This window comes from Capra hircus, chromosome 20 (genome assembly GCF_001704415.2).
Source record: "Capra hircus breed San Clemente chromosome 20, ASM170441v1, whole genome shotgun sequence".
Classification (NCBI taxonomy): Eukaryota; Metazoa; Chordata; class Mammalia; order Artiodactyla; family Bovidae; genus Capra; species Capra hircus.
This window is the reverse complement of record NC_030827.1, coordinates 17889500-17914118: the sequence shown is the minus strand read 5'-3', so window position 1 is coordinate 17914118 and position 24619 is coordinate 17889500. Positions and strand designations below refer to the sequence as shown.

The 24619-nt window shown below is 37.6% G+C and overlaps 1 protein-coding gene across 1 annotated transcript in view; it reads left to right on the top strand.

The window, feature by feature from the left end:
- ZSWIM6 (zinc finger SWIM-type containing 6) overlaps positions 1–24619 on the top strand; it is a 209700-nt gene that overhangs the window by 127466 nt on the left and 57615 nt on the right. The window contains exons 2-4 of the mRNA XM_018065605.1: positions 1343–1699; positions 17934–18082; positions 21623–21773. Of these exons, the coding sequence (XP_017921094.1) occupies positions 1343–1699; positions 17934–18082; positions 21623–21773 (657 nt within the window). The remainder of the gene's footprint in view (positions 1–1342; positions 1700–17933; positions 18083–21622; positions 21774–24619) is intronic.

The window sequence follows — 24619 nt, the reverse complement described above, 5'->3', positions numbered from 1 at the left end:
AAAGAATTCAGGATAACTCCCCATATTTAGGGGAAAGGGGTGAGGGCAATTTATGCCCTAGCCAAACAGGACAGGACAGGACTGACTGACTGTGGCCAGTGGCAGCGGGAGACAGTTTCCAGTTGGCTATGAGCTGTAGCTAAAGCTCTCCATGAGGAATTGCTGCTTGTGTGGCTTGAGTGTGTCATTGCTGGATCCTTTGAATCAGTGCTCTGAAGCTGTTGGTCATGAGGTTGTAGAGAATTCCTTTGTGGTTCTAAGTTGAAGCTATATAGCCTCTAAGGTCCCTTGCCGCTTTGTGATTTTGTGCACCCATATGTGCACATGAGCATGTTTGTACCAGCTTTACTCTGTGTGAAGGGCTTCCCTGATAGCTCAGTAGGTAAAGGATCTGCCTGCAATGCTGGAGACCTGGGTTCGATCCCTAGGCTGGGAAGATCTCCTGGAGAAGGGAAAGGCTACCCACTCCAGTATTCTTGGCTGGAGAATCCCATGGACTAGTCCATGGGTTCCCAAAGAGTTGGACACAGCTGAGTGACTTAAATCATCATCGTGAGCTACTTTAGCTATGGTGCTGATTTCAGGTTTTGGTGGGCTTTGCCATTCCCCAGAGATACTGCTGTACTGGGGCTGCCTGGAATAACGGTGGAAGGAAGGGGAAGAGTTTGTTGAGAAGAAAGCTGAAATGACCTACTCTATTTTAAAAAATTGTTCTAAAAAAGGTGGGATGGTAGGGGAGAAAACTACTTGATTTTGGTCAAGTAGGAAAGTGAAAGTGTTAGTCACGCAGTCGTGGCTGACTCTTTACAACCCTGTGGACTGTAGCCCTCCAGGCTCCTCTGTCCATGGGATTTCCCAGGCAAAACTACTGGAGTGGGTAGCCATCCCCTTTTCCAGAGGCTCTTCCTGACTAAGGGATTGAACCGGGATCTCCTGCATTGCAGGCAGATTCTTTACCGTCTGAGCCACTATACCACAGATTTAAAATAGTGTAATGATGGCTTATTAAAGCTGTGATCTAGGCATAGTTTTGATGTGGTATGTTTGTGTATATATATATATATAGATACAGATATATAGGTGTGATGGTGGTATACTGCAGTAAGTGTTTTCATATGGCTGGGTAAAATACTTGAGCATGTCTGTTAAATAGCTTTTTTTTTTTTTACTTGTAAGGTGCTGGGGGAGGGAGGTTTGAGTGACCTGAATGTTTTTACTTGAAAATAAAAGCTGTCATATGTTTTTCTTACTGCTGTCAAGTACTACACATTTCCAAGAATTAAAATATTTTGTAGCATCTGAATGCAGAAGCTGAACTCTCTCCTCCCTTTCTTTCACATAGGTTTCCACTTGAGTGGCACAGTGACAGAACCTGCAATACAATCGGAGCCAGAAACTGTTTGCAACGTGGCCATCAGCTTTGATCGTTGCAAGATTACCTCAGTGACCTGCAGCTGTGGAAACAAGGACATATTTTATTGTGCGCATGTTGTGGCACTGTCTTTATACCGCATCCGCAAGCCAGATCAGGTCAAATTGCATCTTCCCATTTCAGAGACTCTCTTTCAAATGAATAGAGACCAACTACAAAAGTTTGTACAGTATTTGATCACAGTGCACCACACAGAAGTTTTGCCAACTGCTCAAAAATTAGCAGATGAAATTCTTTCCCAGAATTCAGAAATCAACCAAGTACATGGTGAGTATAGACAGCCATTCTGTAGCTTGTTTCTTGGGATTATTGTTCATTTATAAGTTTAATTCTTCTATATAAAAGTAAATTAAATATGAATTAGATCATCAGCATTGCCCTTAGGTAGCTGAGGGTTTAAATTCAGTTTTGCATCTTAAAACATTTCTTCTGATGTGTTCATTCTTGAGATACCAAGCCTTTTATGCTCAGAAAGATCTCTCATTTGTTAAAGCTTGGCTCTTAAACATTTATGTTTTATATTACTACGGTTTTATCAAATACTAGATATTGGCTATGGTAAACACAAATTCACCCTTGTCAGCTGTTGTCAGTAAACTGACTCGCATGTATTCAGAATTTTTTTCATTTTCTTAAAACGGTGTATTTTCCAAGACATTAAGTTTCTGATATGATACCGCATGTTAAGAAATAATTTATTCTTAGAAAAATGCTAAAATTTGTTTAGAGAGAGTTTCAGATATGACTATTATTGTATATAAGAAATCTCAAAAAAGTTTAAGTCTTTTATACACTGAACTTATCTCATTTATTTGTTAGCATGTGTATCAGCTATCTACATATAGTTGAGATATGAGACCAGTTCATGCAATCCTACCATTTTAGAAAAGTTCTTACTTGACATAGAAAGTGTAAATGTTTAAGGAAAGCAGTTTGAGCTCAGTTCTGAAAAACTTTAAAAATTGTGAGACGTAACACAGAAAAGTGCATAAAATATCTATGTGCTTATTAACAAAGTGAACCAACACCCAGGCCATGAAATAGACCACATTTGGCACTTGAGAGGGTTCCACGTGTGCCCCCGTACTTTCAGTCATCAGCTCCTTTCTGTTCCTTATGGTAACCATTGCCTGATTTTTTTATGGTAATCACTTCCTTGGTGCTTTGTGTTTTAATGTTAACATCACTGAACACTGGTGTAGTCTTACCTGATTTTAAACTTTAGGTATCTGACTTTTTTTTTTTAAATTTTATTTATTTATTAATTTTTGGCTGTGCCGGGTCTTCATTGCTGCACGCAGGCTTCTCATTGCAGTGTCTTCTGCTGTGGAACACAGCCTCTAGGGCTCAGTAGTTGTGGCGCACGGGCTTAGTTGCTCTGCAGCATGTGGGATCTTCCCAGATCAGTGGATCAAACCCATATTCCCTGCATTGGCAGGCAGATTCTTTACTACTGAGCCACGAGGGAAGCCCCTATCTGACTTCTTTCATTCAAAGTCATGAATGATTTGAATAGTCATTTGAATAATCATAAACATCATCTCATGTTTATGAGATTTATTCACATTGTTTCATGTACCTTTTAGTTCTTTCATTTTCATTGCTCTTAAGCAGCACTAGAAATACCAATAGAAGTGCAGTGTGAACCACATGTATAATTTAAAATATTTAAAAAGAAATAAAATTGATTTTAATAGTGCTTATCTCAATATACCTAAAAAATCAATTCATAGTCTTAACATTCATAAATTCCACAAAAATATTTATATATTTCATGTCTTTTTCACATTATTCTTTGAAAATCTGTTTTACACTTAACCACAAGCACATCTCACATCAAACTCTAATTGCAGGTGTTCAGTAGCCACATGATTAGTAGCTACCTTATTGGAACAGTAGCTCTCTAGAGAGTATTCTGGGTATGAGGACACCATGATTTATTTGTCCATTTCACTGTTGATGAACCTTGTTTTGAATAAAGCTATGAACATTCTTTTGTAAGTCTCCTAGTGTCTTATGATACTTTTAATAAGTCTTTCATGTCAACGGAAAATCCACATAACCATATTTCTCGTAGCACTCTGCGTATCAGGCTCAGCTTTATTAAAGTAGCTGTTACAAGGTGTATAAAGCGTTTTACTTGGTAGAGTCTGCCAGTGTTGAGTAACAGCATGGTAAACAACTCTGCCGCAGAAGTACCCTGGACCCACCAAAAGCACATGCACTCAAGGACTCTTTAAGTTTAAGTAGGCTTCTGCTCTGTCATACCATCTGTCTCAGTTGTGTTACTGAGTGAAAATTCAGGCCAGCTAACAGTCATCTCAGAGATTTCTCAGGAGCCTATTTGTGGCTTCTTATTAAAACATTCACTGAAGGCAGAAGAATAGCATATACCATTTCTTCAAACTTTTATGCACTCCCCTTTTTTCCTTTCTTGAAAATTCATATAATCCACTTGGTCATTTAGTCCTCAGAGTTTTAGTTTAACCAGAGGTCCATACCAAGTCAGTTGTTTGTTCTGCACCTGTCTTCCTTGTTTTAAAGGATAGCAGACCCCCAAATTTCTTATCTAAGAGCTTTTAAAATCCATTTCTGCATCAAAATAGTGGGAATAACAAAGCAATCTAAGGTTGGATGTAAGAAAGTATTCACATGACATTATATTTCTTTCAGACTTTCTGAAATTAGAAGAAAAAAACTAAGGGAATATCAAGGACAGAATGCAGGTTAGCTTTAAACTGAATGTGATTTTCAGATAACTGTTGTATAAGAACAGCTCCACGAGAGCAGTGAACTTGAGCAGTTTCTCCTGCCAGCTTTCTCCACTTAATTTATCATCACATTTGCTCCTAGCCTGGAAATGGGCCAATTACACAAGCTGCCTTCCTGCTTTCCATTCTAGTGTGACAAGTGGCAAAAAAGAAGAGAGTTAGAAAGCAGGCCGTGACCTTAAGTGATGAAACGGGAAATCTGCTCCCTGGAGGGTCTTATTTTAACTGTTAGATTGATGACTTATTAGGGGGTGGGATTTAAAATGTTTTGCAGTTATTTGACGACATGGTCCCACCTGCCTCCATACATCTGTACATTAAGCATCCTCTGACTCATTTTTTAAGCAGTATTTTCTTGCATGGTTTTGAGGATATATTTTTTTCTTTGAGAAAAATGTCTTGAACATGAATATTAGGAAGAGTTCATTTTTCTCTAAGGAAAAGCATCACTTTTACTAGATAAATAGACTTAGGATAGGATTTAGATTAGATTTTGTTAGTAGGTATCTTAAAGAGAATGAGGTTTATCTTATCTAAATCCTTTTTAAAAGAAAGCCATAATACAATTTTAAAGTAAATGCAGGCGATGCTGCTAACAGTAGGTTTTCCTTTTTCTTATGAACTTGTCCTAAAGCTTCTTAAAATTCTATTAGTTGCTTTACTTACTATTTTGAAATATTTTTTAAAGAACTTTATGCTAAGGAATTAAAAGCTTTTTCAAGTCTATTCCAGGCATATTGTTCCTGACAATTTCCTTGTAAGCTACATATTACAAATTTATAACTGTAATAGTTTGTAGATGAAGAAACCAAGGAGAATGGTTTAGTGACTTATCCAGGATCACAGATTGAGTAAAAGTACTTGAAATACAGACTTAGTTATCGTAATTGTTCAGTCCTTGTCAGTTTTTTACATTTCATTTTGGTTTCATAAAATTTTCCACACAATTTTGATTAGATTAAATCAATTATTATATGCTAAAAAGTGGCTGTAAGGTAGTTGATGGATGTTAATGGCCCTCCAGGGAGATTGCCAATTGTAGTTTTACATTGATAAGCAAAATTGTTTACCATCGTTTTATATTACAGTAAAACTTTCTAGCTTCCATATTCTCCAAAAAAAACAAAAGCAATTGTTTTTTCTCAGTGTTTAGAAATTTACTTATTTCTAAATGCTAACCTGCTCTCTTGGTTAATTCATCCCAGCCATTTTTTGGTCTTTTATGCTTCTTATTAATGTATTATAAATTAGTGAATTGTGGTATCTGGACAGAACATTGAAACCTGGAGACCTAGAGTACATTATTACCTCTGCTGTATATTACCTGTGTGACCCTGGGTAAGACTAATTTCTCTCATCTTTAACATGCTCGTAATCTTCACTAGCAGCATTGGAAAAATCTTAGTCATACTTACATATGTAAAATATTAAAGAAAAGATAAGAGTTTACATCATGTTGGGGTACCCATAAGTAGTCATAGTTAAAAAGAAGAGAAAAGAAACCTGTTGGGGGATGGATGATAATGGAGTTGGAGGTCAGCTTGCTGTCCTCTGACTCCCTGGCATATATTTCCTCTTCTGCGTTTTCCTCTTTTGCTCTTCCTTTTGGGGACCTCCCTATGGGAAAGTGTGTACTAGGCAGACTACGACAGAAAGGGACAGATTAAGTGTCACCTGTGGCATAGGTCTCTTCTTGGACCAGAGGAAAGGATGTCATTTCTGTGGCCCTTTTACCCCCAGTGCCCGAGTCAGTCCCCAGAGCAAGCTGGATTCATCCCTCATTTCACTGTCGAGTGTCCAGAGATACCATCTCAGTCAGCCAAATGTAGAAGGGATGTACAGTTGACCTTTGCACAGTTTGGGTGTTAGACATATCAACCATCTGTGCAGTTGAAAATCTACATGTAACTTACATAGTTAGTCCTGGGTGCCTGCAGTTCCCTCCGTACCCGTGGTTCCTCGTACCCACAGTTCTTCTGTATCTGCAGTTCTGTATCTGTGGATTCAACTGGGGATTGTGTAGTATTTAATATTTATTAATACTGTTGAAAAAAAATCCTCTGTAAGTGGACCTGTGCAATTCAAATTCAGTTGTTTGAGTCAGTTCTATTTACATGTCAGGTGGAGGGCTGACACATGACATGTAAGATCTTTTCCACCCCTGATTCTGTGACTGCTGGTAGTATTTTTATACACACACACACAGAAGGACCAATGTACCTCTTCTACCCAAGTGTGCGTTTGTGTGTTGTTCTTGCATCAGACATTTCGTTTTGTTTCAGCATGGTTTTGTATAAAACTAGCAGTATAAATTCCGTTCATGCCTGCCTGTCTTGCTTACTTTAGCCTTCAAATACTTCCATGTCCCAGCCGTTGTGTATATCAGTCCATTCAGTCTCTCCCAGATATTACCAAACAAGTGAGTCTATTCAGCCATCCCATGTTTGTTGTGTAGCTTAATTTTACTTTATTGTAAGTTCCATCAGGGCTACAACTATGACTTGTATCTTTTGGCAGCTCCCCTAAGGACAGTATTTAAGAAGTAATGGACACTCACAATTAGTTAAACAAAAAGTAACAGTGTCCTTTATTATGTAATAAAGGTCATTTATGACACACCCATGCATAGTTAAAAATCATACTCGGTGGTGAAAAGCTAAAGCCTTTCCTCCAAATTCAGGAGTAAGACAAGGATTTCCACTCCCACCACTTCTATTTAACATAGTATTGGAAGATCTCACCACAGCCGTCAGACAGAAAAAAGAAATAAAAGCCATTCAAATTGAAAGAGAAGTAAAATTGTTACTATTCACATAGAAAACCCTAAAATTTCCACCCAAGAGCTAATAAATGAATTCAGCAAAGTTTCAGGCTACAGATTAATATACAGAAATCTGTTGCATTTCTGTACACTAATAATGAAACATCAGAAAAAGAAAGTAAAAATAGATAATGTCATTAAAAATTAAATGGAAAAGAATAAAATACATAGGAATAAATTTAACTGAGTAGGTGAAAGGCCTGTACTCTGAAAACAATAAAACACTGATGAAGGAAAATGAAGATGATACACAGAAATGAAAAGATATCTCATGCTCTTGAATTGAAGTGATTAATTTTGTTAAAATGGATAGACTATCCAAAACAGCCTACAGATTTGATACAAGCCCTATCAAATAACAATGACATTTTCCACAAAATTAGGACAGAAAATCCTAAAATTCATTGTTGTTGTTGAGTTGCCAAGTTGTGTCCGACTCTGTATGACCCCATGGATTGCAGTATGCCAGGCCTCCGTGTCCCTCACCATGTGCTGGAGTTTGCTTAAGTTCATGTCTAGTGAATCAATGCTGCCTTCCAAACATCCCATCCTCTGTTGCCCTCTTCTTCTGCCTTCAATCCTTCCCAGCTTCAGGATCTTTTTCAGTGAGTTGGCTCTTCACATCAGGTGGCCAAAGTGTTGGAGCTTCAACTTCAGCATCAGTCCTTCCAGTGAATATTCAGGACTGATTTCCTTTAGGATTGACTGGTTTGATCTCCTTGCAATCCAAGGGACTCTGAAGAGTCTTCTCCAGCACCACAGTTCAGAAGCATGAATGCTTTGGTGCTCTGCCTTCTTTATGGCCCAACCCTCACATCCATACATGACTACTAGAAAGACCATGGTCTTGACTATATGGACCTTTGTTGGCAAAGTGATGTCTTTGCTTTTTAATACGCTGTCTAGATTTGTTGTAGCTTTCCTGCCAAGAAGCAGTTTTCTTCTACTTTGATGGCTGCAGTCACCATCCACAGTAATTTTAGAGCCCAAGAAGAGGAAATCTGTTACTGCTTCCACCTTTGCCCCTTCTATTTACCAAGAAGTGATGGGACTGGGTGCCATGATCTTAGTTTTTTTAATACTGAGTTTTAGGCCAGCTCTTTGACCTGCATCAAGAGGCTCTTCAGTTTCTCTTTACTTTCTGCCATTAAAGTGGTATCTACATACTTGAGGTTGTTGATATTTCTCCTGGCAATCTTGATTCCAGCCTGTAACTCATCCAGCCTGACATTTCACATGATGTGCTCTGCATATAAGTTAAATAAACAGGGTGACAGTAAACAGCCTTGTTGTTCTCCTTTCTCAATTTTGAACCAATCAGTTGTTTGATATAAGATTCTTACTGTTGCTTCTTGACCCACATACAGATTTCTCAGGAGACAGGTAAGATATTCTGATATTTCCTTCTCTTTAAGAATTTTCCACAGTTTGTTATGATCCACACAGTCAAAGGCTTTAGCGTAAAATTGATATGGAACCACAAAAGATGCAGAATTACCAAAGCAATCTTGAGAGAAAAGAACAAAGTTGGAGCTCATCAAACTATACTACGAAGCTATAGTAATCAAAACAGCACGGTACTGGTACAGAAACCAGACACAGAGATTAATGAAAAGATAAAGAGCCCAGAAGTAAATTCACACACCTGTGGTCAATTAATCTACAATAAAGGGGGTAAGAATATACAATGGAGAGAAGGCATTCTCTTCAACATGTGGTTCTGGGAAAGCTGGACAGCTACATGTGAAACAGAGATTAGAACATTTTCTTCCAACATTAAAAAAAATCAAAATGGATTAATGACTTAAATGTAAGACCTGAAACCATAAAACTTCTAGAAGAGAACATAGGCAGAACACTTATGACATAAATTGTGGCAATGTTTTTTGCATCTGTCTCCTAAGGCCAAAAAAAAAAAAAAAGGCAAAAAGAACCTAAATAAACTTCAAAGTTTTTGCACAGTAAAGGAAACCATTGGCGAAAAAAAAAAAAAATAAGCCTAGAGAATGGGAGAAAATACCTGCAAGTGATATGACTGACAGGGGATTGGTATCTAAAATATACAAATAGCTCATATAACTTAGTATCAAAAAAAAAACCCGTTCAAAAAAATGGATGAAGACCTGAATAGACATTTTTCCAAAAAAGAAATATTGATGGCTAATAGACACATGAAAAGATGCTCAACACCACTAATTGTTAGAGAAATGCAAATTAAAATAGCAGTAAGCCATCACCTCATACCTATCAGGGTGGCCATCATCAAAGAGTCTGCAAATAGCAGGGCTTCCCTGGTAGCTTAGTGGTTAGGAGTCTGCCTGCCAGTGCAGGAGATACGGGCTCGATCCTTGATCTGGGGAGACCCCACATGCTGTGGAGCAGCTAAGCCTGTGTGCCACAACTGCTGAGACTGCTCTAGAGCTCGAGAACCGCAACTCCTGGGCCTGCATGCCACAAATAGTGAAGCCCAGGCCCTAGAGTCTGTGCTCTGCAGCAAAAGAAGCCACCACAATGAAAAGTTGGCACATCGCAACTAGAGAGTGGCCCCTGCTCACTGCAACTAGAGAAAAGCCTGTGCAGCAACAAAGACCCAGGACAGCCATAAGTACGTAAATAATTTTTTTGAAAAGTCTACGAATAACAAATGTTGGAGAGGATGCGGAGAAGAGGGAACACTTACACTCTGTTGGTGGGAATGTAAATTGGTGCAGCCACTTAACATTAGAGGCATTACATTACAAACAGTACAGAGGTTCCTAAAAAAAAAAAACTGCAAATAGATTTAACAATGGAGTCACTCCTGGATATATATGCAGCAAAAAAAAATAAGAGTAATTTGAAAAGGTACACGCACCCCAGTGTTCACAGCAGCACTGTTTATTTAGAATAGCTGAGATTTGGAAACAACCCAGCTTCCCTGGTGGCTCAGCTACTAAAGAATCCTCCCACTATGCAGAGGATTCGAACCTGGGTTCAAACCCTGGGTTGGAAAGATCCCCTGGAGAGGAATGGCTACCCACTCCAGTATTCTGGCCTGGAGAATTCCATAGACTACATAGTCCATGGGATCGCAAAGAGTCAGGCACAACTGAGCGACTTTCACTTTCACTTTAAAGTGTCCATCAGTAGGCAATTGGATAAAGAAGAGGGGTGTATGAATACAAGTGGAATACTACTCTGTCATAGGAAAGTAATGAAAGTTTGCCATTTGTAGGAACAAGGATGGACCTAGAGGCCATTATGCTTAGCGAAATAATTCAAGACAGGGAAAGACAAATGCTCTATGATATCAATGATATGTGGAATCTGAAATATAATAATAACAAATGTATACAGCAGAGTAGAAGGAGACTTACAGACAAAGAAAACAAATTAGTGTTACCAGAGAGGAGAGGAAAGGGAGGAGGGTCAAATTAGGGTTATGAGATTAAGAGATACGAAACACTGTATATTAAAAAATAAACAAGGGTATATTGTATAGTATAGGGAATTATAACCATTATCGTGTAGTTTTGATGGAGTGTTGTCTATAAAAATACTGAACCCCTAAAACTAATATAATGTTGTAAATCAATGATACTTTTAAAAAAGTAGCCATATCATTTTTAAATTCTGTTTTCTTAGAATCTGGAAATGATTCTTGTACCTGTGTTCCAAATATAAGTGAGTGACAGTTGGAGTCATTTGATGGAGGCTTCATGTCACATCTCTCTTCATTTTGTTTCCCTGTGGATGGTCATGTTCATGTAATTGGGCTTGCATTAGCAACCAGTTTTTCAGTTATCCTAGGGAGATAATTTGATTATTACAAGCATTATCCTTTCTATGGTAGAATGTTCCGGCATTGACAGTTGGTGAAACAAAGGTATGACCTACTAGTGGTGGTCAATTTAATTAGCAAATCTATAGGAGAGAATTAAAGTTGCTTTAAATGTGCTATCTCAAAGCGCAGTAGTGTGAAACTTAAAAGTAAAAAAAAAAATACATGTTGAAAAATGTATAGAAGTAAATGAAGATAAAAAGACAAGTGCTCATTGGCTGTCTTAGTCTCCAGTAACTCCCTTATTCCCCCAAGGCAGCCACTGCTGATAGTGTGGTTTATAGTTTTTGAGGCAGTTTCTTGGTGCACACACAAGTACGTAATTTTTTAAAAACAGGTTTAAAACTTTTTTGTAGTTTCTTTTTTTTTTTCTTCCATACATCATGAATACTTCATCTTACTAGTACAAAAAGGCATGTTACTATGTTAAGTCCTGTGTAGTATTACATATTATGGGTCTGTTTAATCATTAACATACCAAATGATTTCAAAATTGTTTTCATTTTTTTCTACTATGTGCAATTCTACTGTGACCATTCTTTTTGTATGTGTGAATTTGTGCAAGTGCTTTTGAGTAATAGATTCTTAGTTAATAGTAGAAATGCCAGAACAATTGGTATGGGCATTTTGAGTTTTGTAATTACTGCCAAATTTCCCTTCAAAAATGACCAGTTTTACCCTTAAGTTTTAATTAGAACTTGATGTTTTCATAATATGATTTAAATTTCTTCTAAAAAATTGTTGAAATATACAGTCATGCACACATGATCATCTTCATATGGAAAAACATTTCGTTTTAGCAGAAGAGAAGTAATCTTTTGGGAGGCATCACATCTCTGACCCAGCAGGTATACATGACACGGTAGTACAGAAGCAGCCAAGTTACTTTTAGCTCGATACCCTTTTCCTTTCTGTTTTTACCTCCAAATTGTGCCTTCTCTCATACCCTATAGTCATTTCTGACACTACCCCAGCTGTCATAATTGTCAATGGCTTGTTACCAGCTGTGATCAGTTTCTTCAACATCCCTCTCTCCTGAATGGAGGAGAAGGGAACAACAGAGGATGAGATGGTTGGCTGGCATTGCCAACTCAGTGGATATGAGTTTGAGACACCTCTGGCAGATAGTGAAGGACAGGGAAGCCTGGTGTGCTGCAGTCCATGGGTCACAAATTGTCTAACAACACTTAGTGACTGAACAAGAACAAGTTTCCATGTTGGCTCTGTGAGCTTATTGTTCCCATCTCCCTCCCTGTAGGTTTTTCACCCCTTGCACTACAAGAGTACTCAGAGTGTTTAAGAGTTTAGAAGTTAAACATTAGAATTCTAGTCTCTTTGCTTTCCAGCGCTTTTAGTCGGGGGAAGGAACTAAATCTCCTCAGGGCTTAGTTTTCTTATTTGTAAAACATAGTCTATAAAGAGAGCCTATTTCATAAGGTCAGGAGAATTATAAAGGAGTAAAGTTAAGTTGCTATTATTCATCATTGTGATGTGGCAGTTGACGTGAGTCTTCAGCTGGCAGTGGTATCGTTGAGGAAAATATTTGTGAAGTTTTTAAAAAAAATCTCTGAAAATAATCTGAGCAAATCATTCTTGAACCTTGCAAACATAGTAGATCTCTTTTAATAAATCAGAAGAGTCAGGTTATGTAAAAATGAGACTTTCTGAGAACTTTGCATTTAATTATTTGTGTACCAAGTAATTGCTAATATATTAATACATCTGTTAGTTAGGTTATGGAAAATGACCTAACTCTTAAGCACTCTATGCTTACATTCTTCATTTTTTAATGAGCATTAGTGAATGTACAAGTGTTTTATTGCTCTTTATCTATATAAAATGCATGATTATTTCTGTACATGAATAAGTATATTGCTGGAACTTCTGAAGTAAATTAAAAGATAATAAGAGATGAGTAATAAAGTCAGGTGAGAGGAAAAGAGTAGAGGAGCTATAAACCTTGACAGGCCTATTTGAGTTCCCTGAGCTATATCCTGATTACAGTGCTACTTATTTATTTCTTTGGCATTTAGCTAAAGGGAAGGTGGCTTGTTGAGGGAGCAGAGGCTGGCACATGCCAGGACTCCCTTTGTCATTAGCTTCCAGGCTAAACCGGTTGTCCTCTAACAGCTCTTAGAGAGGACACCACACTGCATCATGGCAGTAGACTTACATGGACTGACCACTGAGAATAGGTGATGAAGGATCTGGCTGTTTCAGCCGCCACAAATTTGTGTTTGGAAATGAAGACATTAGTTACCGCCTTGAAATGAGGATTTCAGTAAGGATAAAATTGAAAGCTTTTCTCGTGTGTGTGTCTGTTCAGTACACATTGTCACATTGTTTTTCAGTGGGCTTCTGGTTCTTATCCTTGGTAAAGATTTTTTTTCCCTAAACCTGTATCACCGAAGTTAGCTGCGTTGTCTTTTCTCTCTCAGTGCCAATGTTTGATGTCAGAATTTTTGCCTTCAGCTTGTAAGACAGGTGTACCAGTGTCTTTGTAAGCCACAGACTTAATGTTTCCTATCTTTAATAGCAGGCACTAAAACTGTAGGAGATGGCATTCCTTTATAGGTCCTGCAAAAGAGGCTGAATTAATCACCTCTGCAGTGTAAACATCTGCTTCCTGCATTCTTCCTCTGTAGGCTGAATTTGACAATTTAATTTTAACAACAACCAAAAAAGAGCACTGCTACTTAAATATAAATGCTGAAAGCATTATTTGGTCAACCATGGTACTGAGGCAGTTAGGTCACAGTTAAGATGAAGATGAAAACTAAAGCCTTAAACTTTTTGTTTGAATTTGTTTTCCAGCAGTTTTAAGAAAAGAGAAATAATTAAATTCCCCACTAGAATACAAAGCTGTGAATAATTCCGCATAACAGACATAGCATAAACCAGTTATTGAATATGTCTTAATATCTCAGTTTAAAATTTGCAGTGTGATTTGGTAGTGTCCAGTGCTTGGAAATGACTGTTTTTGTGATAAGAGACAGATATCTTGGTCAATAGGTCTTAAGTTTAGTGTACTTTAGTGAGTACACTGGACCCTGAATACTTTTCAATCCGAAAATCCAGAATGTGCCGCCATGTTTAAGATTCCTTCCAAATACAGAATTGTGTTTCCCAGCCGCACTTCCCATCTCCACGGCCATGTTATCTGTGGCAAGGATTCTGGTTCAGTAGGTCTGAAGTGGTGCCTAAGCATCTGCTTTTCACAGTGTGCCTCAGGAGTCTTGATACACTCCTGATCTTGAGAACTGCTGGGGTAAGAGTTTTGATACTGGAGTAAATCAAAACTAAAGCAGAACCAAATCAAGTAGCAGACAGGGAAGGTCAGAGATGGACAGTAGTCCTTTACGTTCGTGAACTCTCCTTTGCTCTCCTCCTATGGCGTTATGTAACCAGGGTAGGAGAGTGAATCAAATTCATACACTCTGGCTGGGAGCAAGAGCCAATAAAACTGTTGCACTGTGTTCAACAGATAATTTCACTTTCCCTGAAGGCTTGAAACTTTGTAAAATTAAGCTTTAGTCATAAAATGCTCACAAAGATTAATTACACAGTTGTAAAAGTTACAGAGTTTATAATTATAAATAAGGGTAAAAAATATGATAGTTTTAAAACACTTTAAAGGACCATTTAATTTATATACCCAGGTTCTGGTTCCTGCCCAGTGTGGGTTATATCTAATAGCAAATGTATAAATGCTTGAATTATGTTTCTGTTTGCCTGCCTTTCTCAAAGCGAAATTCTGAGAGGTTTGTCTTTGATTATAGACAGCCATTAGCAAGTAGAAATAAATCTTGCACATCTACATTTTATGCAAGGCTTAGGCAATACTTTAATGCATATAATCATGACATGTTAGGATTTAAGCGTTTAGACTTTAGCATTAAAGTTTAATAAATAAATTTCCTCTTTTGGGAGGGTGGTTGTAAACATGAATTTCCTGGTGTATAATGTAAAGTGTACGTGTCTTTTTTTCCTAAAATGTTGAGTTGTGTTTAGAGTAAATTTATGTTTTATTTATCAACTAATTACCTTTGTGTGCATTCTTATGACTAAATTGTTTTCTGCATAGTCACAGAAGATTTCTAATTTTCATTACTTAGTTTTTTATTCCTACATAATAGAAGACTAGGGTTGAGGAAACAGAGGCCTGTCTTTGTGCAGGTGTGTGTCTGTCATCTTTCTCTAGAATCAAAGAGGTGAGCTGGATTAGGGGTTGTGTATCCCAATGGGATACAGATATAACCCCAGTAGTTAATTAGCTCTTCACAATATTGTGTGTGCTTAAATTTCCCTGTAAAGAAGAAACATACTAACAGATCCCAGTATTCTTCCGTAAATTTTTCTTTGATTTATGGTTGATAACCGGTGCCTGATGCTTTCAGGGTTCAACTTGAGCTCCAAGGTTCTGGGATATATTCTTCAGCAGAGGAGAGAACTGGGAGACTGCATTTGGCAGTGTGGGCTGTGGACAGATAGGTTGTAACCACTCTGAACCTGTGTTTCTCCTTCTATAGACAGGGGATCATGAGCTATACTCACCTCCAGGGGACATTGTGAGAAGAAAATGAAATCTAATTCATGTGAGGATACTTGAGCAGTAGTTCATTTTTGATAGGATTTCCTTCCTTGGTAGGAGTGGACTGTATTTATATCTTTCTCCCTCCTCCTTTTCCTCCCATCCCTCCCAGTACTTGATTGGCTGATAGTGGCTCTTGCCCAGCCTTTAAATGTTGGCCTTCTGTATGGTTCCATCCTAGACAATTTTTTACCCTGTACCGCATCCCATAGTATATCTAGCTCCGTACTTTAAATCTTTTCCCCTCTTCTTGGCTGAGTATGTCAGAGGTACTTCAAATTCACCACGTCTAAAACTGAACTCAGGGACTTCTCTGGCGGTCCAGTGGTTAAGACTCAGAGCTTCTACTGCAGCAGGTTTAAGTTTACCTGGTCGGGGAACTAAGATCCTGCATATTGAGAGGTGTGGCCAAAATATTTTTTAAAAAATAACAATAATAAAGTCTGTACCCATGATCCAAACGGTACCCTTCCCTGAAACCTGATCCTGCGCTGGTGGTCTGTGTATCAGGGAATGAGTTGTCCAGTGTTTTATCCAATTGTATAATCCAGAAAACCATGTCTTTCTGAGTTCCCTGACCGCCCATATCTCAGGTATATCCATTGCAGTACATAAAGAATCTTCACATTCATTTTTATGGCTGTTTAATACTCCATGGTAGGACTGTTGAAATTGATGTGTATCAGAGCAGAACATCTTTTACTTCCTAGAGTATTCTTTTCTACTTGGCATGACCTTGTTGTGAATTTCCATTCGTTACTTTTAGGGAGAAAAGCCAAGCTCCTCCCTTGGCAGTGCTGTCTGGCCCTTCTGTTCTCCAGTTGTCTGGTGTTGCTCTTCGCACTCATCCTCTGCTGCTGCGTTGCGTGGACATGTATCTTTTGTTTCATCCGCATACCATGTTCCTTTCTGCCTGGGACCTCTGCCCAAGCTCTTAGTCTCACATGTAGATTGAGTGCTTCCTTTCCTGCCTTTAGTTACCTTCTAATGTGCTTAAGGCAGATCTCAGCTCCATATGCTTACTCTGCCAATCCAGGGCCAGTCAGAGCTCTCTGACACAGTCTCCTGGCTCTTTGTGCTCTTCTGTGAACAATTCATTTATTCTTACATATTTGTATGGGTGATTACATTGGTATTTGTTTCACACACTTAAAGCAGTGTTTCTCTAGTAGTAGATGCAACCCATTATTCATTATGAAATCAGCTTTAAAAACTATGACGAGCCTTTAAAAAATGAAATAGTACAGAAAATATCAGACCTTCTCACTTTTACAGAAAGGATTTTTTTGATTGTATTTTTGCTTCAGATTAATAAATAGATGTGTTCATGTAAGTGTCTAGATACACAGGTTTATTGGGTTTGGTAATTATGTTTCTTATTGTGGCTCTTAGTCAAGAACGTTTGAAAGCCATTGAACTAGATAGTAAATTCTATGAGGACAGGAATTCGGTTTTGTACCCGATTCCATCCCTGAGTCTAGCAGAGGGCTCTCAGTAAATATGTTCGCTGAATGAATGAATGCACACTTTTTCAGGGAGGTTCACAGACCTATTCTTGCTCCTAGAGACTAATGGAACCTGGTCCCAAGCACATGTTAGTGATTATTTCCTTGGCCAAATGAGTGTGGGTAAGATTATTAAAAGAAGTGTGGAACCATATCTACAGATTTTTTTTTAGGGCTTAATAAGCAGATGAAACACTATTAATGAGAGGTTTTAGATTAGTTTTTGTATTACTTAATGAATCTTAGGCCTTTAATACCATTTTATTAATAAATATAAAACAGTTTTTACTTGCCTAAATATCTGGGTAATTTTAATTTCTAAGGTAGTCTGTAGACTGTTACTTAGATGTTATCTTTTGTGTTTACTTCAGCAATAAAATATTTACGCAGTTTGGCAAGGTGATACTACAACCTGGTTTAGTACAACAGCTGCACTGCCTGTTCCCAAGTGGCTTGATTTCCCTTTTTAATCTTTGGTTTTCTGCAGCTAAAGACTTATGTCAGCATGTAGTTTATACAGCAGCAAATAATGGTGAAAGCTTCTTGAATTAACAGAGTAAAGAAATACTCTGCTGAGTTTACTTGGTTTCATATTTTTCTAGTGTCTTTGAAAAACATTTTACTAACAAGTCTACACAGCAGAGTTTTATAAACACAATATATTTACAATGAGACATTTTTGTTAATTTTTTTATTCTTTAGAGAACCTGTAAACTCATCTCCTCATGTACAGTCTCTGATGTTAAAAAAAAGGAAACGTCTCAGCTCATAAGTCATTACCTTTCAGCTTAGCACAGATCAGCAAAGTTCTGCATATAAAAGAATAATTTCACACTTATTTTTGGTCATACATTTGTATGTATATTGAGATTGGATTAAAAAGTATTTAGGCAAAAATTAGAGAATCTTAATTCTTTTCAAGTTTATTGTCAGAGTCCTGTTAGCACAGAGTTTTTATCTAGCATATGTGTTATTTTTTCTTTCTATTTCTAGGTGCTCCTGATCCAACAGCAGGTGCTAGTATAGATGATGAAAACTGCTGGCACTTAGATGAAGAGCAGGTTCAAGAACAGGTTAAACTGTTCCTTTCCCAGGGCGGGTACCACGGATCAGGGAAGCAGCTTAATTTGCTCTTTGCAAAGGTATGACTTTTTATTTTTAAAGAAATATTCTAAATATATACATTTGTAGAAAGTATATATGACCATGTATAGAAAAGGATAAAGGCTGCTTTGTGAATTTTTTTTTTTTGGTAAAGAAATGGGAATTGCCTGGCAGTCCAGTGGTTAGGACTCCACACTTTTATTGCTGGGGCTCCAGTTCAGTCCCTGTTCAGGGGTGACTAAGATCCTGTCAGCTGAGTGGCATGGCCCAAGGGAAAAAAAATAAACAACCATTAGAGACTTCTGTGTTGTAATGCAAGCATTAATTTACTTAGATGTCTTTAGGTAAGATATGGGCCATTTTTGTCTTTTTTTAGTTCTTATACAATTTTGAAAAACTGTTCAATGCTAAAAATAGCTTGATATTAATTGAGATGCCTTTTTTTTCAGTTTTTTTTTTTAATTTTCTGGTTAATTTTCCCAAATAGAGCATAAATTTGAATATAGTCCTTAAGATATGCTTTGTAAAATTAGTTTAATGTCTATTTTAAAATTAGTTTCAAGAACATAAACTTTGGAGAAATAGAAACCTGGGTTTAAATCTCAGTTCTAAAATCTTGAGTGTGTATACCTTTGCAAGTTATTTAAGTCAGTTTCCTCATGTATAAATTTAGTTAAATAATAGCATATCCTTTCTAGTTGTTGTGATTATGATGTTACATGATAATGGTGTCTTAACAGTAGTTGGGTCTTGGTAAATGTTAATTTTCATCACAAACATTTGATCGCCTAAGAGACAAAAGTTATCTTCAGTATAAGTTCATTGTGAACAGAAGCTGTGTCTGTTGCTTTACACAGAACTTTAGTACCATGAACACATTTCTAAATACTGGATAAAATGCTTTTTAAATAATGTTAAGGCAATGTCTTTTCATTGGGGGTGCAGCCATCATTATAGATAATGAATTCAGATTGGTTTTAAAGGAACAGATAACTAGGTTCATTGATACTTTTGTTAAACAATTTCTCTCATATTCATAGTAATTAAAACCTTTTGTGGGTAAGTTTAGTCACTCAGTCATGTCTGACTCTTTGCAATCCCATGGACCATAGCCCACAAGGCTCCTCTGTCCAATAGGATTTCCTAGGCAAAAATACTGGAGTGGATTGCCATTTCTCAAAAGAATTAAAGTAAACTGTTACTGCTTATGGCCAAAAACTAATGTATTCTGATTAATGAAAACCCTTTAAATAAATATTTAGCCCAGGATTTTCCTGGCAGTCCAGTGGTTAAGACTCCGAGCTCCCACTTTGGTGAGCACAGGTTCCATCCCTGGTCAGGAAGCTAAGATCCCACATGCCATGCAGTGCAGCCTTTAAAAAAACTTTTATCTCATATACCATATATAGATTGCCAGTTTTTCGAGAATTATAGTAGTGGCTCAAACAGTAAAGAATCTGCCTGAAATTCAAGAGACCCAGTTTAATTCCTGGGTCAGGAAGATCCCCTGGAGAAGGAATTGGCTGTTCACTCCAGTATTCTTGCCTGGAGAATCCCATGGACCGAGGAGGCTGGTGGGCTACAGTCCACAGGGTCACAAAGAGTCAGACACAACTGAGCAACTTTCATTTTTCACTTTCAAGAATACATCTAACTCTAAAATTATTTCACATGACTTAATGAATCTTTGATAATTCATAGCACTTCAAACTCTTGTAATGCGTCAGAGTCAACAGTCTGAAATTAATTACCTTTAGGCTATATAGATGAACTTGTGCGTTGGTTAATAGTTCTGGGTTTATATGCTTAGTAGTAAAGCATTTATTTTCATTGCTGTTGCTGAGTAGTAGGTTAGAAATTCATCAGGGAAATAAATACTAAATTAAATCTATAACCTGAAGAGGTAATATTAAAGGTTTGGTGTATTTAGAAGTAAGTATTTCTTACATTCTCACATCAGTAGAAAGTACACTGCGGCCTAGTGGAAGCAATGTGAAAGAGGAATTAGATGGGCCTGCAATTGCTATTTTTATCTGTGTATATATGATATATACATTATATATGTTACATGAAGTAACAGCAACATCTAATTTTCAAAATGGCATAATTTCCAGAGTTAAGACAGATCCGGATTCTGATTCCAGTCATTCGTCTTGTCCTTTGGACAGGTTACTTCACTTCTGAGGCGTGGCTTTATAATTTGTAATATCAGTGTTATAATCTGCCCTACTTACTATGGTTGTTGTGAAGATTAAAAGGCAAATTATAGATGTAAAACTCTGTAGCAAGATGTCCAACAAATGGCCACTCCATTTCTTTCTGCTTTTTAGTACTTCTTAAGATTACTGAAACAGCCCTCCTGGAAGCACACTCCTGTGATTCAGTGTGAAAGTGCATTCAAGTTCTCTATAAGACTCAAATTCTAAAGCCTGTGGAGAGGTGGTTCCATTACTTCCCAGGGTACAGGCCTGAGGCAGAGTATATTGACCTAGAGGTTTAGGCTGCTTTATTAAAGATCTACTATTTCCTCCTCCATTTGGCTTTCACATAGAAAGAATTTTGAATAAAAGGACTCTTCCCCTCTCAACTACTACTTGTGACCTTGCTCTACTAATTTCCTATTCAGAGAACTGGCATTCAGCTTAGATTCCTATTTGTTGAACACGTAACATTTCACGCTTTAGGAATGGATGGATTCATTAGGATTTCCTGTAGAGCAACTTAGCCTTATATTTCTTTCTTTGCTTTCTCATTTATTTGGGAACTATAACAGAAGAATAATGGACAGAGCTTGATGTTCCAAAACAGAGAAGCAGAGTTAATTTATGAAGTCACTTATGATTCTGCTATAAGGATTGCTCATTTGGAGCAAGAGTTCTTGAACTTACACAGCCCTGAACATTTCCTCTTACCATTGCAAAAACAGTCTCATCTGAATGAATAGAAATATGTGTTGCTCTTTATGTTGAAACCCTTGGTGAGAAAGAATCTAGCGCAATTACTAACTTACCTCAAAAAACGAAGGGCTTGTACAGCTTGTGCTTGAATGTACTAAAAACCACTGAATTGTACAGTTTAAATTGGTGAATTGTAGGTATGTGAATAAAGTTAAAAAAAATGAAGGAGAGATGCTATTACTATAAACATCATTAGATCAGTTTAGAAGGTCTCTAAAAAGTTTTTGGTACACTTCTTCAGACTCCATTACTCTGGTGGTACGTGCAGTCAGTCAGGGAGTTACGAAGGTACCAAATGATTTGTCTTGTTTGTTTTGGTATTGATGCTTTGCAGTCTGGCAAAAACATTCTTAGGGGGGAATTGGGAAGTCAGGCAATTTATTTTTTCTTTTGTGGATTCCAAAACACAATTTTAAAACAATTAATGGTCATTCTTTGATTAAATTGCCATTGAGGGCAGAGGCTTATTTTTAACAACTTTTGTTTGCTTAAAAAGGATGGTGTTGAAAGAATCCACCACCACCCCCCTAACTTCCTTCCCCAAAGAAGTAAAGTGTTCTGTCTCTGTATTACTGCTGATGTTTTAACATTTTTCTGAAGGTATTTTCTTCCCCCCACCAGGTGCGGGAGATGTTGAAGATGAGGGACTCAAATGGGGCCCGAATGTTGACTTTGATAACAGAGCAATTCATGGCTGACCCTCGTCTCTCACTTTGGAGGCAACAAGGCACTGCAATGACTGACAAATACAGGCAGCTCTGGGATGAGCTGGGTAAGTGTAAATCTTATGATGGATTGCCATTGAGTTGTGTGTGGCTGAAGACTGGGATAGAAAGTGTAAAAAGCATGGTCAGAATATTGCAGAAGAGAGAGCTGCTCTTACATGAACTTGTCGCCACTGTACACTGGCTAGGACAGGGAGAATGAAACATTTGCAGGAATCAGTCTTGGCACCGTTTGGGGGGAATTGTCTGATGTTGAGGGAAGCAAGCACAGGATCTGCTTTTAAGTATTTGGGCAGGGTGGGGAATGTGTATTTCCAGATAGGTATTCGGTACAATAGAATTTATTATTCATTTCCAGACTAATATTGTAATCAATTCAGCTGGAATTTGGCCGTTTTTCCTTTCACCTACATTAAAGTTATTGAAAGTAACTTGAGTTGTCATTTTTTAAAATTATTCTCAACTTAGATGAACTACTGATTGTCAGAATGGAAAAGTCACAGCAAACTCTATAATTTTTATTGCTTTCCAAATCCATGGTGGTAAAGATGTAAATACAGCAGGTGGTTGGAAAAAATGAGAAATGCACTACTTGTGTTTACTGAGAAATTTGCAGAGATGACTCTTGTTACTCAGTACTCATTGCTAGAGAAATTAATAAAGAATTTGTTGTCTATTAAGGAATCTGTATGTGACAAATGGAATTTTTGGCAAATATTTTGTCAGTGCCTGTTTTAATTTTATGTTCTGGATATTTATTAGAAGGTTTGGCTTCCCTTGTGGCTTAGCTGGTAAAGAATCCGCCTGCAGTGCAGGAGACTTGGATGTGATCCCTGGGTTGGGAACTTCCCCTGAAGAAGGGAAAGGTACCCCATTCCAGTCTTCTGGCCTAGAGAATTCCACGAACTGTATAGTCCATAGGGTCTCAAAGAGTCAGACATGACAGAACGACTTTCACTTTCTAGTTTCAGTGAAATTAAATAGTAGAAGTCTTCATGCCTTCACCTTCTGTGTTCCTCTTGGCTATTGATGGACCACATCATGCTGTTGATCCCGTGCTCACACCAAGAAAGACTGTTGTCTGTGAAGATACCAGTTATAATGTTTGCAAGGGACCTTTGAGATGAACTGCTTACAGATAAGGAAACTAAAGTCTGAAGAGGTTAGGAAACTTCCACAAAATGACATAGTGTGACCCTTTAAGGTTATACAGCAAGATGGTAAACAGTTGGACATCAGAGTTTCCTTTTTCTCATTAATAGGATGTGTGTTCAGGAACCGGTTTGTGGATGACAGCTCCTGTTTGTTTTTAAACATGTGTCTGCTATTCCCCAGTGTTAAGATACTTGTTGACCTTTTCCCGAAGTATTTTTTATTAAGTGTCTTATAATAATTTAATCTTAGTACTTTCCTTGGGTCACCGGAAGTAATGTTAGTGGCCTTTCCCTCAGTCAGAATTTAAATCAGTCTGTAACTCTGGTGGATCCTTTCAGTGTCCTGGCAGGAAATGTTTGGGAGCTCAGTGTGGTAGCTGGAGAACACAAGTGTAATGTGTGGTTTAAACAGAAATTTATATAGAATACTGAGTGATTTATAAGTAAAGACTCCTCAGTTTTGTAACTCTACAGTAAGTGTTGAATTGACTAGTTGGTTTATGGCAGTAAAAAGGACTAACATTTAAAAAAAACTGTAATGAAGGGAATCATTTCAGGAAAAATTATTGGATTAATATTAGATGAATAAAATTTAAAGAGCTTTGTTAGTGAAAGAAGCTTAAACTTACAAATAACTAATTAGAAAATATCAACTAAATATTTTGGTAACCAAAAAAATGTACAAGTGATACAGTTAAATAAAAATTTCAGTGTTTACATTTAATCCATTAGTTGTATTTCACTTTTGCAAGTTGGCCTTGAAAATTACATACTTCAACCCCCAATCAAAAGTATTAATTCTCATTAAGCAGAAGTTTTCACTAGCTGATTCTTGTTATACTCTCTGATGGACTACCTTTCTAATTATGGACCAGGCTTTATACAAGTTCTTTGAGTTGAGTCCAGGATGAAGAACACATATTCTTGGCCTGTGTTTTCTTTTTTCACAAATCATGCCCACCCTTCCCCGACCCCCCTCCCTGCCATCCAGTCATTACTAGACTGCTATAAATTCTCCTGCATACTGTGATGGTGAGCAGAGGTCACTTGCCATTTTAATGAGGTCTAAGTTCTGTGAAGAATCTCATGTGGGCGTAACAGTAGCTCTCACATCTTAATGTCATTCACCAAAAAAAATTAACTAAAAGTTGCTTCTGGACTACAAAAGAAAAGGATTTTGCTTCTTAAGAAAATGGGGGAATTTGACTTTGTGCCCCTGCACAGGGCTCACATTGCTTCAAGGCTCTGCTTTGGAATTAAATGCTGAGCACTGCCAGATGCCAGACATTGAGAAGAGGCTGAGTTTTGTCGGCAAATGGGATCTGCAAGTTAATTGGTGTTTTCTGCAGGCTTCTGGCTGTGAAATGAAATTGGAAGCCCTTTAGCCACATGGATAATACAGGACCTGAATACAAATGTCACATGTCACCATCAGGACCCACTGTGAGACAATAGTGTTCCCACTCCAACACTGCACCATTACAGATCATTTAAATATGGGGATTACATTTAAACTAAAAGCCCCATTTGCCTTTTACTGCAATTTAAATGTCCTCTTAGCAAAAGCTAAGTGACAAATTAAATGAAAAAAGTGCCCACGTTTTTAAAGCTGTAATGCAAAACAACCTTTTATTGCTTCTCATGTGCCACGAATGAATCATTATACTTGTCAACCCTAAACCAAGCCATAATTGGAGCAGCTACTGTTATCAAAGTAGGGCCGCTCTGTGACAGCTTAA